We start from the raw sequence: 15,550 nt of genomic DNA on the forward strand, positions 1-15,550 counted from the left end.
CCAAACCAGTTGTTCAAGGGAATTCCTTCCTGACCCTACCTGATGATCAGCTAGTGCCATGAAGCATGAGGGTTGAGATTAGGTTTTTTTCAATTTTATTTTACTGCTGCGTACTCTGGGTTATTAATAGCAAACCTCCATATTGTAGCTTACAAGTCCTTGAGATATCCCTGTAGTGACAACCTGTGTGTGTTTGTTTTTCAGAAGTGTACAATGATACATGCAGCATGGCCCTGGCAGACACTGAAATGAAGGAAAGTGAGCTGGCCAGAAGCTTAACGGCAGAACAGAGGGCTGGGAGTTGAACTGCAGGACAGGTTTTCCTCAGGACTCCTTCCTCTTCTTTGTTTGTTTTGGTGGATGCTGGATCAAGTCACCTTTCCCACAAGCTCTGAGCTTCAGAATTCATTCCAACCTCATTGACAGGAAAGCTGCTAGGTCCAAGGCATGAGCTGGAAAACTGAAGGAGCATTAAAAATTCAAACGGCATCAAAATCATCTTCAGTATTGAACAGAAAAAATGCTTCTCGCATTGTTTATTGAATCATTGGATAGGATGTGGCCTAAATTAGGTCGACAGCAGAGTGAAAAGTTACTATGCACTCACCTTGTGGCGACATGGCTTGGACGTTGGGTTACTTCAGAAGAACATGGTCACCAGTTACTGCTCCACCATGGGAATGTCCTGGATTGTTTCTGTTCATTTGGCTCTGCTGCTGTGCCTTCCGCTGCCTCCCTTAACTCCACTGGATAGAAAATGATGTGTTCAGTCATTTCTAACTGATCATTAACAGGAACAGAAAACTGCAGGGTAGTGGTGGGGGAAATACAAGTCCCGAATCAGTGAAGCTTAGCACAGCGATGGTGTGACTGCTTCCTCTCAGTGAATGGCCTTCTGTTTACAAGATCTTTGGAGGAGACTTGACTAAGAGGTGGCGATTCAGACTGAGGCAGGAACCAAGATATGGCAACTATTGTGACATTTTGAGGTCTTTTTGCAGTATAAACAAATTCTTTCCCCCAGTCTGTTGGTTTTGGATCACATCCCTCCATATTTGGTGCTGATAATTCTGTTGAATGCCATTTAACGTTCTACATTTGAGTAGACTGCATGCTGTACACTTTCTTTGTGTGCTGGACTTTGGACTAGGTACGGTTCATCCCCATATGGTATCAGACTATACTTCGGCATTTGCAAATGGGCAGGTGGGCTTTAGAAGCTCTGAGGAGTAGATAAAGTGTTATCGTTATATGCTTCTTTCCAGGACATTTTATTAAGGACTGTACCAAATCTCTGCAGCATAAGGATATCGTGGAGATCCATAAAATTCCTACAGAAATCATTAGCTCTTTCAGAGCAGGTCTGATGGCATTTGCATGGCGGCAATTTGATGCAAAATGGGAGTTTTAGATCCCACAAAGCTGCTAGTACCTTAAGTTTTGCAAACATAAATATTGACCTAGGACTGTGAAAACAGAAAAAGACTGGCCTGAAAGAAATTATGCTAGAGAGCTCAAAAATCAGTGATTGATTTTGACTAAACGAGACCTTCTCTGTACCATGATTAGTGATGCCCCGTATAAATTAAAGGCTATCATAGCACTGAAAAGGGAGAAAAGGCCAAACCAAAAGCAAAGCACTCATTACGAATTGTACCATGGGCAAAATACGATGATGAATGAATAATGCTTTAAACTATGGTTTCATTGCAGGGACACAAGTGTTTTTCTTTGTATCGTGGAGGTTTTGGAGGGGGATGATGGCGCAATTACCATGATACAGCAAAGCACTGAAGCACGTGAATAGTCCCAGCAAAGATAAAATTAAGGCACAGGCTTAATTATACCTTGCTGAATTGGAGCCCTAGAGAGCGTATTGGTTTAATGATGAGTTTGACTGCGGTACCAAACAGAATGGATGCTGGCTTAGAACACCAAGTTTCTCATCCAGCCTCCAAATACCTAACTCCTTTGATTTGTGCTGCTTTCTATTTTGCTGATTTCTGTCTAGAGGAAACACGATTCAGTGGGACAGAGCCTTCCCTCTTTTACTGAAGTCAGTGCTGCTGCACTGAGATAAGGATTTGGCCCATGTTGTCCTGGGGATAGATCTCATTTACACTAAATGACATTCAGGCCCAGTATTGCCCTGAGGAACAAGCACACACAACTCCTGCTGAAGTCCACTGAAGTCATGTGAGCGACTTGAAGGCAAAGTCAAGTCCCTCCAGTCCCCAATATAATGAAATTTTCTCAGAGTGAAGTCATTTTCTTCCCCACAGAATAACTTCACTGAGACATCCTTGTTATTGTCAGTAGTGTATGCACTGTCTGGTAACAGTGCTTCTCTCTTACCCCCACCTTTCCCCAAACAGTGCGGGGAGAGAGTTTTTATTGCATGTTCACGTGGAGGGGGCTTATATGAAATTGCCAAATCTAAGATTTATTTGTACAGTTATTGTTGACTTGTGGAAAGGCCAAACATTGCCCTTTGGAATCTCTCTGGAGGAAAGGCTAGGATTTGACATTATTGTTGTTGATAAAATATCCGTCTTCCAGGAGTGGGAGCCAGTGGGGTCTATCTTTAGAGGACAGGAAATCAGGAATCCTTTGGGTTCTGTTCCTGCCTCTGCCTCTTCCAGTGTTAACTTGGGCCAAATCCCTTAGCCCCTCAGTGCCTCTGTTTCCCCATCTGTAAAATGGGGTGATGACATTTTGTTATGTGCAGAAGGTGTCAGCTTACAGTCTTCCCTCACTCAGCCCTGCAGCTGGGTGCCAGCAGGTGCACCTAAGGTGGGGGGACCCCTGGCCCTGAACCCAGGCTGGACACCTGTGCCCTCTTGGGCAGTGACTGAAGCAACAACAGATTTGATAGCTGTCTCCCCCCACACATACACCCCTTTATGTTCAAGGAGCACTCGCATAACATCCTGCCTGGGTCCTACTTGGGCACCCTGGGGCTAGTGGGGGGACAGGTTTTCTTTTCCTTCAGTGCACCATGGCAACAACAGCTGCAAAATTATAGTTTGGATTTTAACTACTTCCCCCCCACCACCTTTTTTTAATAACAGTTTCTGCATATTTCTGACACTTTTTTTCAAACAAAGTTTGTCCTGGTTTGACCAAGGTCTGTAGGTCACGCTGATACCATGAACATACTGAAGAGGGAGAGAATCATTCACTACCATGTGGCTGTGTGAATTGGATACAGCACTCAGGTTTCAGTCGTGGTTGGGGGCTGGTTAGAACGCAGCTGGCCACAGATACAGCTTAGATGCTTGATGCTCTTGCTGCCTAGCAAGCCTTCAACAGTGTTTTAGCTGTGTCCGTGACCCTTGCTATCAAGAGCCCAAGGCTTCTTGTTTGGTCCTGTCCCACCCACTTTACAAGCTCAGACCATATTTTATCCATTTTGGCCATTGCTGTGTTGTAGCTGGGTACCCTGAGATGGCTGGTTTTTACATTGTCGTATCAACCTTTGACTGAGTTCTGTATTGCTGGGGTTTTATAATAAAGTTCAAATGCTTTTGTTTTATGAGGAGTCAAAGTTTAAGCTGACGACAATTTGTTGAGTAGATGAGCCCTAAATCACAGTCTCATGACATGTTTACACTGTTTGGAGAAGGTTTGGTAGCTGCCAGGGTGTTTAAAAATGGTGGTTGCTAACAGGCTTCAACCAGTGCTTAATTTGAAAGGAAAGAGGTGCCAGGGCTCAAGCAATTAGGGGCTCAATCAATTTTTTTTTATATTCTAAACTGATGCGGCAAGCCTAGAGGTGCCAGGGCTATGAACTGCCAAGCCTAGAGGTGCTCAGCCCTGGCAAGCCCTAGCACAAATTAAGCCCTGGCTTCCACTCTCAAGGTCTCAGGCCCAGTCTATGCTATAAAAATAACCAGGCCTCAGCCTCCACTAGTTTTATGGAGTAGAGATGCGGGCCCACAGTCTTGACACACAGTAGTAAATCATGGTTGTCCAACGATGTTCTAACGGTGGCTTCCCTTGCCAGCGGGAATCGAGATTTGTGTGGTTGGTGTCCGCTTGCTTAACCATTTTAGTAGCCAGCCTTTGAGATTTCAAACAGGCTTGGGTGGCAGGAAGGTCAGGAGCTTCCTTTAAAAAAAAAAAAAAAAAAAAAAGTGCTTTGGGTCTGATTTGCTGTTAGATGATCGGAAGCATTTAAAGCAGCCAGATTGTATAGGTCCACCAGCAGCTGGAGTGGAAAGTTGCTACTAAGATTTCTGCTGCCCAGCTGAGAATTGGTACGGTTCGTAATGCTCACATATTTTCCATGGTGATGATGATGTATTTGTATATTGTGATAATCAGACAGGGAAAAAGCACAGAACTCGCTCGATAACTTGCCTGTCTCCCCTTCCCCCCACATCCCAGTCACGACAGAATGTATGAATTTATAACCCACAACCACCAAGTGTGTGAATCTGGAATTGCTGTAAATAGGCCATTCTGAACTGTGTAAAACCACACTTTGTTTGGTCTTTATAAAAAGTATAAATACTGTAGTACAAAACACTCTGTGAAGTTGGTATTTCTGTGTAATATAAGGAGAAAAATGAGCTTGTCATTCATTTTAAATGAGAGGGGCTTCGTAAGATCCCATCTACACAGCTGAAAAATTCATGCTTATGTTGAATTTAGCCTTAGTTATGGCCATCACATATTTGGCCACAAAAGATATGAAACCATTTTTCCTTTACAGATCTCCCTTAATCGTGTCCCTGAATCATGTTAAACGCTTAGAGAAGTCCAAGGCTTTACCTAGGGTTCGACAGCATGGTTAAGACTCATGTAAGCTAAGACTGTAACCAGATCATGGAACAAACCCATATTGTAGCTGGGTTCCCCAACACATTTATAAACGGGCCCTAAGCAATGTATTTGCAGTGTATAATTTGCCCTTTAATTGTGTGTTTGCAAGCTATCTACACAGCCTGAGCCAACTGCATGGGGTAACTCTGCAAAAGGACAGGGAGGTAAAATGCACAAACTGTCAGAATTTATTAAGCAAACTAAACCCGGAATATGTTTTGCCAAAATTTCAGAGCACATCCCAGATTGTATGAGCCAAAATTTTCTCATCTCACACCTAGTGTAACTCCATTATGGGGTTTACCCAGACCAGTAAGGGGTTCAGTCAAGTCACCCTCTGGTAACCACAGGTGTCCTCTGGCTGTGCAGCTTTGATCCAGAGCGCTGACCCCAGCATCCTGCCAGCAGTCCACAAGCCTCACCCTGCCTTTGCCCAACTTGGTTATGCCTTGCAGGCCGACCTTGGTACCCTTCCAGCCCTCAAATCTTCCTACTATGGGGACCAGTCCCTCTCACTGGATCCACACAGACAAAGTGTTAGGTCTGCTGCCTCTACAGAGTCAGTAAAACATACCAGCCTATCAGCTTACTAGAAGTACACACTTTAGCACTGATCTGACCCAGCACTGATGATTTATAATGAAAGCAAATCAAGTTTATTAATAAAAGAGCCTGGATTAAGTGATACCAAGGTAAAGAAATAAAAGGTAGAGATGGTTACAAGCAAACAGAAGTGAAAACACGCAGCTAAAAGTCTAAAACTTAATCTATCAAATTAGTCTTTGTTCAAGATGGTTTCTCTCACCCACAGTCTCCTTTTCAGCTTTGTATTGCCCAGCCTGGCGATGACCGAGCACAGAGATCAAATTGCTTGGTTTCTTTGTCTCCTTAAGTGAAGGATCACTTAGGGGTTTGCTCCACCTCTCTTTATAATTCGGTGAGCCTTTAGAATAGATTTTTCTGGGCAGTACACCAGAGAAAGGTCACTAGTTCATGCTGAGTAAGGAACAATGAGGTTTGGGAGATAAAGGTTCACGGTGATTTCTCTGCACTAGTGGGTGCGACTATGCAAATTATCTCTTCCTGCTGCAACCTCCAATACAAAAGAATAGCCCACTGAATTTGGGCCACACTTGGTTTGAGGCATTGGCCTGCCTCCTTTATCTGGAGGAAACTCGTTTACCAACTCCCCTGGATGAGCCTGGGTTAAGCACCTTTTAGTCAAGACTTTAAAGCGTTGTATCAGTGAGTAACCATAATTTCACATACCGCTTTGTTAAACACGTTTCACAATGACGTTACTGACCAGTGTGTCATTAGTTTTCAAATGATACCTCACAAGGCGTGTTTTGTACAATAACCATTCCTGTAGCATGCAGGGTGTGAGTATAGGGGTGCCTAGGGTCACACAGGGACCTAGGCATGCATCTGAAGAAGTGGGTATTCACCCATGAAAGCTTATGCTCCAATATGTCTGTTAGTCTATAAGGTGCCACAGGACTCTTTGCCGCTTTTACAGATCCAGACTAACATGGCTACCCGCTGATACAGGGACCTAGTAGAGTTACCCGTTCTATTCTGGTGTCAGTCAAAGGAAAACGGGGCTCATTCAGTTCCAAAGATTCCCCTCCCTCCCCCATTGCTAGAGTTTTCTATCCACTTTTCTGCCTCCTTCAGCTGCATGCCTCAAATAAACCCTCAGCTTTTCCAGCTGACTCCTTCTTGTTGTGCTTGTGAGTCCTTACAGTAGCTATTGCTGACCTACTTGGGGGCTTATGGCAGCAAATGGTCTGGAAGTCCCTGAAAGATTTGGTCCCTCTCTTGATTACACTGGAGTGAAGGAACATCCATTCGGTGAGCAATCTGCCTTTACTGAGAGATGCTAGCCTCACTCCCCAACTTTGTCTGAATTGCCCCCGGCCGCCTTGCTCAGTTAACCCTTCTAATTAGAGAGAGGGAAAGCAATGTCTCTTCTGCTCTGGAGAAGGTTGAAACGATTGAATGCTGCCGTGACTGAAAGGAAAGAAGATACTGATTATCCAAGAGATTTGCTTGTCAGCCATCTCCCACTCATTCACCCCCCTCACCACAAAACAAGGGATTCTCAGGGCAGAAAAGAACCTAGAAGTTAAAGGGGTCCAGCCACAGTATCGAGCAGTGGAGAGGCATGGAACCTCTGCACTCACCTTTTCTGGTGGAGCCCACCTTGGGCTGGATGGTTGGATGGGTCTTCCCTTTCTAGGTGCCCTAGGCAGAGCTGTGACTATCTGTCACAGTTGAGAGATGGCGACCCCTCTGGGTCTGTCTGAGTGCACTTTCTCAGGCCTCATAGCTTTGCTCTCCTGTGGTGGAATCAAGCAATTCTCTCACTTTTTTAGACTGGGCCCAGGATTGCCGTATCATGTTTATCTTCCTTGCTTACCCAGCCAGTCTGACTGGGTTAGGTACCCGTGGTTCTTCCCTTTGGGAGTTGCTGGCCAGCGGAGCATAAAGTGATCAGCCGGCCGTCTCAAATCAAGACTAAGGTATTGTTTAATCTTCACAGTAGGAACAAAATAAAACATAAGAGCAAAAGGATTTTAAAACAACACACGTCTGTCTTACCAAGAGTCTAACCATCCTCCTGATGGGGACCCCAGTAGGTCTAACTTCCCCCAGAACCCACACAACCGGCTGTGGGTTCTTAGTCTCAAAAACCTATGTCTCTGGCCTTAAGGGAGTTTGTGTCTCTTTACACCTTCCTGAATCTTTGATTTCCGCTCTTCAGAGGTACTGACTCCTTCCTGAGGAAGCCTGTCTGGCAATCCTAGCAGGGGGGTCACACCAGAGCACCAAAGCGATCGGCTCTGGCATCCTCCCTCCAGTGTTTGCTGTGCAGCATATATCTGGATTCCCTTCCCCCTTCCTGGTGCACTCCTTGGCAATCCTACTATTGAATTCACTCAAAATATACATTCAGCAAAACCCAGACCAACATATACAAGTCATAAATTATCACAGGCAACACCATATCCCTCACACTCTCTATTTTCTGGCTATTTTTCTCTTCTATTTCTCCCTCTGTTCCGCCATTTTCCTCCTTGTCCTTTTCCTTACCGGTGTGAGGTTTAGGGGCCTGTTTTGTGGCTTCCCCTCCCTATTCCCCACTTCCCAGAAGCCTTTGCCCTGCTCTGGGTAAGAAGGACGAGTGCAGTGATAGCTGTGTATGGAGCACTTTTACCCTTGTTCTCCAAAAACTGCCCTGGCTCCGTATCTACACATGGGCGTGATTCACAGTGTTAATAGACTGATAAAACCTGTACAGGTTGGGGCCCTGTCTACCTCTGAGACTCTCTTTCACCCTGTGCTCCAACCTGATGCTTGAGCTCAGCTGAGGAGCCTGAGCCATCAGACCATACACATGAACGTTGCAGGTGTGGAGACAGACTTTCCAGTGAAGGTCCCGCTGGTCTAGGATTTGCCTCCATTTTGGTCCCACAGAGCCTCAGAGTCGAGGTATAGCTCATCTCTCTCCTCAAAGGATTGTCTGAGGGTGCAGCGTGGAGGTGAGGGAGGCAGTTGTAAAGAACGAACTGAGCGGTATTTTGTGGTGAGTTTTCCTGGGTTGATATTTGTCAGCAAGTGACGTGACGCTCTGTTGTTTGAAACTTTTGATCATGTGCCCAGAGACTATGTGGTGGGTTGTTTTTATAAATCTGAATGCAACTAAATAAGTAAAAATAAGGTGTATGAGAGAAAGAGAGAGAGAGAGAGCATTAAACAGCCTGTTTAAAAATTAAACCAACCAAGAAATAAATGTTAACCTCTTTCAGTGAGTGTGTTCTCTGCAATACAGCCCATAGGCCAGTAGAGGGTGGCAGCTCTATTGTTAATAACACAGTAGGAGTTGGAAATATAGCTTAGTTTTAAAGCCCTCCCTGGCAAAGATTTATATGGGGGGCACAGGTATTATTCCAGAGTCCCTGAATAGAACTGGGGGTGGGGTCTGTGTTGCTAGAGGGCAGTAGCAGTTTATAAGTACATCGATGGTGAAATTAGCATATCATCTTATGCAAATGTTGATGGTTAAATTCTCCTATTGTATACGGAGGACCTGATTCTCCTCTGAGTTATGCTAGTGTAAATCAGAAGTCACCACGGAGGTTACTCAGAGGTGAACCAGGCCCTGAATGCTGCAGCTACTAATGTGGCAGAAGCATTTCTTAGTGCAATGTCATTTATAATGTGCACTTCATTAAAATGTGTGCCATTAATGATGATGTGTTGTCACCTGCTTAGAGCAAAGGACTAGAAGCCAAAAGGATGCCTGGGTTCTAGTCCCAGCTAAGCCATTGATTGGCTGATTGTCAACAAGCCCCTTTGTGCCTGGAAATTCTCTTGCAGCTTCTGTTTTCACATTCTGTTCCGACCATTTCTAGGATCAGGGGGCCCTTTAGGACATAAATAGCCTCAGGTGACAGGCTGCACACACGTATGGGGATGAATCAATTTTTGCTTTGCTGCGTTTTCACAGTCCTGACATTTTGCTCTATGCAATGGCACCTCTTCTGAGAAGGGGAAAGATCCATCCCCAGGTCTGACAGAGACGTGGGAAACATACCGGCACTGTTTTGGAATCGAGACTACTTCTGTAAATTCCAGTCCTGTTCTTTCTGGTTCACAGTATTTGCAAAGGGTTAGCTCCTGAGGGACCCCTATCTTCTCTGGGGCGTTAGTGGGAGGGTTTGGGGCTCAAGAGACCAGGTGGTCTTCTAGAAAGCATTCTCCCCACAATGAGCAGATGCAGGCATATGCCTTGGGGATTGCTGGGAGATCACAATAAATAGTACCCCTTATCCTGCTGATGAAAGGTGCAGCATGCACCACTCCAAGCATATGGCATGTCTTGAGTCCCGTGGAAATAAATGCAGACACACACCGGTACGGGGTGCTCTTATCTGCAGAACTCCAGCAGTCTGCTCCTCATTCTAGCAGCTTGCATACTAGGCTAACTTCCAGTCATGGAATGGTTGTCAGAATGAAGTATTAGGACATCTCGACATGTCATTACTATGTGTTGAGGGACCTGGCCGTGCTCTTGACCCTGCTGGCCATGTTCAGCCCAGGTGGTCACACCTCACTGAGATCATGGAGCACAATTGGGTACGCTAGTCAGCATTGCCCATAGTGCTCAAGAACTGCTAGCCAGCCCGTAGGCTTTGCCCGCCCCTCTGCTCATTCTCGCTGGGCTCTGTCTGGGTGGAGGTGGATGGACCTGGCTTCTTGCACCTGCCCCATTCAGTGCACTGTAAGTGTGCAAATCTCTACCTCTCCCAGTACTAAATTTAAATAAAGAATTTACCTCCCCCTCCCCAATTTTTTTTTAACCACACACTGGGGCAAAATAACTTTCTCTCTCTGTTCCCCATTTAATGCTCAGTATTTTCAATCATTAAAACTGCAGCCTTCAAAGACAGCATCAAATAGCCATACCTAGAAGCTGGAAACCTAGGGACAACATTAAGCCACTCTGCGTAAGCTCTTGCTACCCACTTGATGGGCTGCAGGGCGGGAATGAAACACCTTGCTTAAAACACCAGTCCTTCCTGTTTTCACTTTCCAGCCATCATCAACCTTTTCCTCTGTGGTGGCTTAACACTGAGAAGACACTGGCTCCTCCCTGCTCCACCCCCTCTCTCTGTTTATGTGACTTAGTGGTGTCTGCACAGTTTGAAATTGATCTGCCTTTTGGGCAGGCATTTGTTCCTTACCTTTCAGCTCTACAAAGAGGAAGAGCAGCACCTTACCCCACAACTGCAGCTAGCCTCGATCCTGCCTCCACCATGGGCAGGCGTGCTCTGGAGGTGGTGCTGCTAAACGTTGCCTGTGGTGAGTTATAGCCTTCCTAGTGCTTTATAACATCAAATGCGACCTCTGGTCATTGCAAGTTTGTGTTTCTTTGCATTAAAAACATTATTTTTAATAACAGATTAACACATGGAGAACAAATTTGCTTCTATAAATAATGATGCAATTAATATGTTCCCATTGCTCAGAAATGTGCTAGTAAATATGGTTATAGCTTAAGCTTTGGTGCAGCCACTGTTCTGAGTTTTTGCTTTAGATATTTTTCCTTGCATTCTGTGTTGAAAGTAACCCTGAGCTTATGGTAGGTAAGGTAAATGCATTAATAAGAAGCAGATGATTTCAGTTAAAGAGATCCCCAAACAAACCTATGGAGCTCACGGAAAATATTAGAGTTACAAGAGTTAGATAAAGACCATGCTGGGCACCTAAAACGGCTAATGCCCAGTTAATGGAGAGACATTAATCTATCTGGTACAGGACAGGAGCGAGGGGAAAACAGTTACATGGGATTAATCTAAATAAAAGTCAAAGGGCTAGATCCTGAGCTAGTGTAAATTAGCACCACTCCTCTGAAGTCAGTGGAGCTACACTGATTTACACCAGTTGAGGATGTGGCCCAAAATATTAAGACATCTCTTAATACCCGCATTAACTAAGAAATATCAATTGAGGAAATAGATGAAACTATCTGGCCTTTGAATAATGGCTTGGTGGCTCTGCCGTGTCGTTCTGCACGGATTATTCGCACCTAATGTGCAGGAAGCTTATAAGAATACAGTCAAAAATCTTTCCCAGAGCAGCATTAACCACAGCAATACGCTCAGCAGGGGAAACATCAGATCAATTGTACGAACAGCAACTTCAGTAATCAACCTGGGCAAATTCTGCTTTCTGGTGTCCTGGGGTATATCTGGAATAGTTCCGCTGGAGTCCACAGGAGTTGCTCTGAATTTATGTCACTGTAATGGAGAGCAGAACGAGACGGGGGGAAATGAAATGAACTGATAATGTTGTGCTGCCTTTAAGCAGAGGGAAGCTGCTTCCGAGGATCTTTTTCTATTTCAGATTCTCCCTTTTAGAAATTCTGTATGAGTTTTTGAAAAGTCTGCAGAGTAAAATTTCTCTGTGTGGGGCTGGGGGAAGGGAAGCCTGGAGTCAAGGGCTGGGGGCCTGATCCAGTGTTTGGGGGGCCTGAAAAGCTCCCACTGGATCTGACCCTTTATAAAACAACTAAATTAGGTGGATTCCCACTTCCTGAAGGCCTTGATCCAAAGCCAGCTGGAACCAATGGGAATAGTTCCATGGACTGCAATAAATGCTGGATCAGGCCTTATGTTTGTCCCTATTACCAGTCCATCACTTACAAGCAGCCATGTATTGGGTACAGCATAAAAAGGGAAAACCCTGAGTGGCCACTGAGCAGTTAGTGTCTCTGAGTGTAAAGCTGGGCAAAGGGATTTGGATGAGAGAAAAATATATTGGCCAGTTTCTTTATTGCCTCACCCTATAGCTATTATTATTATTAATCAGGTTTACTATGGTAGGGCCTAAGGGTCAAGCAAGATCAGGGCCTCATTGTGCTAGGCACTGTACAAACAGAGTAGCAAACAGTCCCTGCTCCAAAGATCTCACAATTTAAATAGACCAGCCAGACACAGGGTGAGGGAAACAAATGTCATGTTAGTCCCACACTTTTGGCAGGGGGGCTGGTGGGAGGAGTTTACTTAGGAAGAGGTATCTTAAACAGAAAGATAAGGGAAAGGAAGGGGGGATCAGGGGGAACGGGTAGGGGAGAAGAGCGTAGAAGGGGCTCAGATTGCTCTAAAAACATGGGATATTGTCTTAAAGGAACAAAGGTTGAGATTTTCAAGGGGCTTCGGATACACAGTCTCCACTGACATTCATGAAAATTGGGTGTCTAAATTCCTTTGGTGGCAGTGACAATCGCAGCCTGAATCAGTGGCTGTCTTCTCTTCCATCAGTGCATGAAAATGGAGATTTCAAACCTGGATTAGTAAAAAGGAACTTCGAAAACTGCCCTGTTCCTTCGATGTCAGAACACTTGAGCTCTATTAAAGTGGAAAGGACTGCAGGGTAAAAAAAAAAAAATGCAGTTCTCAAGGTCTGCAACTCTCACGAACTGAATCGTACATCAGCCAAGGTGGAAAGAGACGCTTTAAAAAAGTTAAAAGTTTTCAAAAAATGAACTGCTGAGGTGCTGAGCGTCTAAAGAAGCAGCAGCGAGTTTATATACAGCTTTGAGTCATTCTGACACAAAAATGAGATGGGGACTGTGACAGACGGACAATATCCGGAATATGTCTTATAGAACTAAGATAAACTGCTGTATATTGAATTGAGTCACACCTGATTGAATTAGGGTTATTACCTTTGGGGTACATCGTATTAAAAATGCAGTTGTGTCTGTGTTGTGGCATTACATGTAACTCCCAGTAGAAGGGGGATGGTAATGTACTTCCTCCATTATCAGCCCACTGAAGCCACACACACCCGGGTAGTTCAAACTGGATTCTCCAGAGACCAACAGACCAAGAAAGGAGTTTTAGATGTAAATAGGCTGATTTTATACAAGCTCAGGGCCTTCTTCCTGATCCAGCCAATGGACAGGACCCCTGGTTCATGGAGGGCTCCAATCCTTCGAGAAGGGTTAGAAGGACTGGGCCTACTGAGGCCCATAAGACTGGGTGTGCTTGTTCTGAGCTGGAGCTGTGATGAACTCGTAACCACAAGGAAACCCCTAGCATGCGGGGGTTGAAGAACTGCTCCTGCCAGTGTCCACTATAGGGTGAACTCTGGTGAGCTTATTAGCATGCGTATGGGTTCTTTTATTGTTTTGAATGTGTTTTTTCTGTAGTGCTTTCTACCTTAAGAATTAAGTAGGCTTGCTGAGAAAGACCTGTGTGGTAACTTATAACTGTAGCAATTACACCTGTTAACTGTCTCTGAAGAGAAAGCAAGTGGGCCTGCCTGGGCAGCCTGGCTGTGCTGGGAACAACACCGTGAAGGCAGGGAACTATGCTGCTGGAAGATACCCTGGTCAGAAAGGGAGGGACTCCACCCAAGAAAGGCAATGGGGAAGCTGGAAGCCTAAGAGTGGGTGACCTTGCTGGATCACTGACGGGAAATACAGGTGCAGATGTTCTGAAGTGTTATGGAGCAATGGAAAGAGACATAGGCCTGATTCATCATTGCATAATGGCTTCTTGTGCCAGAATAGCTGTTACAGGGATTCTAGAACAGGTGTAAGTCCCCCTGGTTAATAGCAACATCTCTATCAGTCAGCTTTGCCCTGGAGAAGGGGTATAACAAAACCATTTCAGAGGAAGGCTGGGGCTCAAAGAAGGGGTGGGTAGGCATTCCTATGCTTGGCCCTTTCTTCTTCTGCAATGGACATCCAGTGGATGCCACCTTCCAAGGGCACTTGGTCAGCTTTATTGGGCACTGGAACAGGCCCAGAGAATGCTGTGAAACCCACATCTGGAGAGCAATCCCAACAAGCAATGGGACATGTTTTCTGGGATGAAGCTCGCTCGTCCAAACGTCTTTTCAGAAGATGGAGCGAGCCACCTGAATGTGCAAGAGTAGCAACACTCTGACTGAGAGACACGAAAAAACCCGCCCCCACTGTGGACTGGTTATGGACGTTAGGCTGGTGGAGAGATTTCGGGGTTTGTTAGTGACCAGGACTGGCCATGTAGAGACCCATCAAGTGATGGCTTCATTTTTGCTTTTCTAACCTACCAACCTCACTAGAGGAGCTGGTTGAAATTTTTCAAAGGAAATATTTTTAATAAAAAATGACATTTTGATGGAAAACATATTTTGAAAGATTTCATTTTCTATGAAAAATTTCCTGCCTCTTAATTTTTTCCTCTGAATTTTAAATTGAAAATATTATCAAAATGGGTATTGAAATTGTTTTGTGTACCAAAAGCTGAGCAGTACTGAACTCTTGTTGTGTCTTCTCTATCTACATTAATTTAAATTTAAGGCTATTTCACAACCTTAAAGAAAACAAGTTAACTTACAGCTTCCTCTTTTCTATTTTTGTTGCCTAATGCACCAAACCGCACAGCTCTGACCTTGTCTCAGTGGGACCCACAGTTCCAGGCGGATTTACACTAGCCTCAGAGGCTCACTGTGACCCTCCACGTAGCCCTTCTCTCTCTAGAGGCAAGGGTCACAGCCAACTGATCCATTTTCATCATAAGACAGCCAGGGAGGTGGGAAGAAGCAACCCTCTCTCGCACAGTTTCTGTTGTCTCACAATCTCCGTGATTAATCGGGGGGACCCCGGACCCGCCCTCTACTCTGTGCTCCAGCCCAGGAACCCTAATAGTAGCAGCTATTGGTAGCTGACTTTTTGAAACAGGACAAGTACAATTCCCTGGGCCGCTTCCCCACAGCAGCCCCCACTTCCTCAACTTCTACTTCACCCTTATCTCAGGGCCTCCTTCATTGTGCCTGATAGGGTTTGTCCTGCCCAGTTTCTCCAGCAGCACAGCTTCCTCCTACAGCTCCTGATATGCCCCCCTAACTGACTAACTGGGAGGCTTTTAATTAGTTCCAGCCAGCCCTTGATTGGCATCAGGTGTCCCAATCAACGCATCTGTCTCCACTGCTTTCTAGAAGGATCTTAATTGGCCCCAGGTGTCTTGATTAACCTGGAGCAACTGCCATTTGGTTACCATGGTAACAGGGATTTGTTTCGCCTGGGGCTCACAAACCTGTTTCTCACTATTTTCCTATAGTCATCTGGCCTTGCCCCATCACATATCCCTCCCCTCTGCTCAACATCATAGAGTTGGGCAACATGGGGCACCAGGCAGTGTACTCGTGACAGGCCAGCAGCCTT

The 15,550-nt window shown here is 45.2% G+C and overlaps 2 protein-coding genes across 7 annotated transcripts in view; both read left to right on the top strand.

Annotated features, from left to right (window-relative positions):
• MCF2L2 (MCF.2 cell line derived transforming sequence-like 2) overlaps nt 1-3,948 on the top strand; it is a 330,633-nt gene extending 326,685 nt beyond the window's left edge. For 5 of the 6 annotated variants that reach the window (XM_074963488.1, XM_074963490.1, XM_074963486.1 and 2 more), the window contains one exon: nt 205-3,948. In XM_074963488.1, coding sequence (XP_074819589.1) covers nt 205-305 — 101 coding nt within the window. In that variant the 3' untranslated portion in view covers nt 306-3,948. The remainder of the gene's footprint in view (nt 1-204) is intronic. The other variant, XM_074963489.1, reaches the window with a different exon arrangement.
• A 6,662-nt stretch (nt 3,949-10,610) lies between these two features.
• Nucleotides 10,611-15,550, top strand: part of LAMP3 (lysosomal associated membrane protein 3) — a 31,603-nt gene continuing 26,663 nt past the window's right edge. The window contains exon 1 of the mRNA XM_074963506.1: nt 10,611-10,695. Coding sequence (XP_074819607.1) covers nt 10,650-10,695 — 46 coding nt within the window. The 5' untranslated portion in view covers nt 10,611-10,649. The remainder of the gene's footprint in view (nt 10,696-15,550) is intronic.

Source organism: Natator depressus, chromosome 9, assembly GCF_965152275.1.
Source record: "Natator depressus isolate rNatDep1 chromosome 9, rNatDep2.hap1, whole genome shotgun sequence".
Taxonomy (NCBI): Eukaryota; Metazoa; Chordata; order Testudines; family Cheloniidae; genus Natator; species Natator depressus.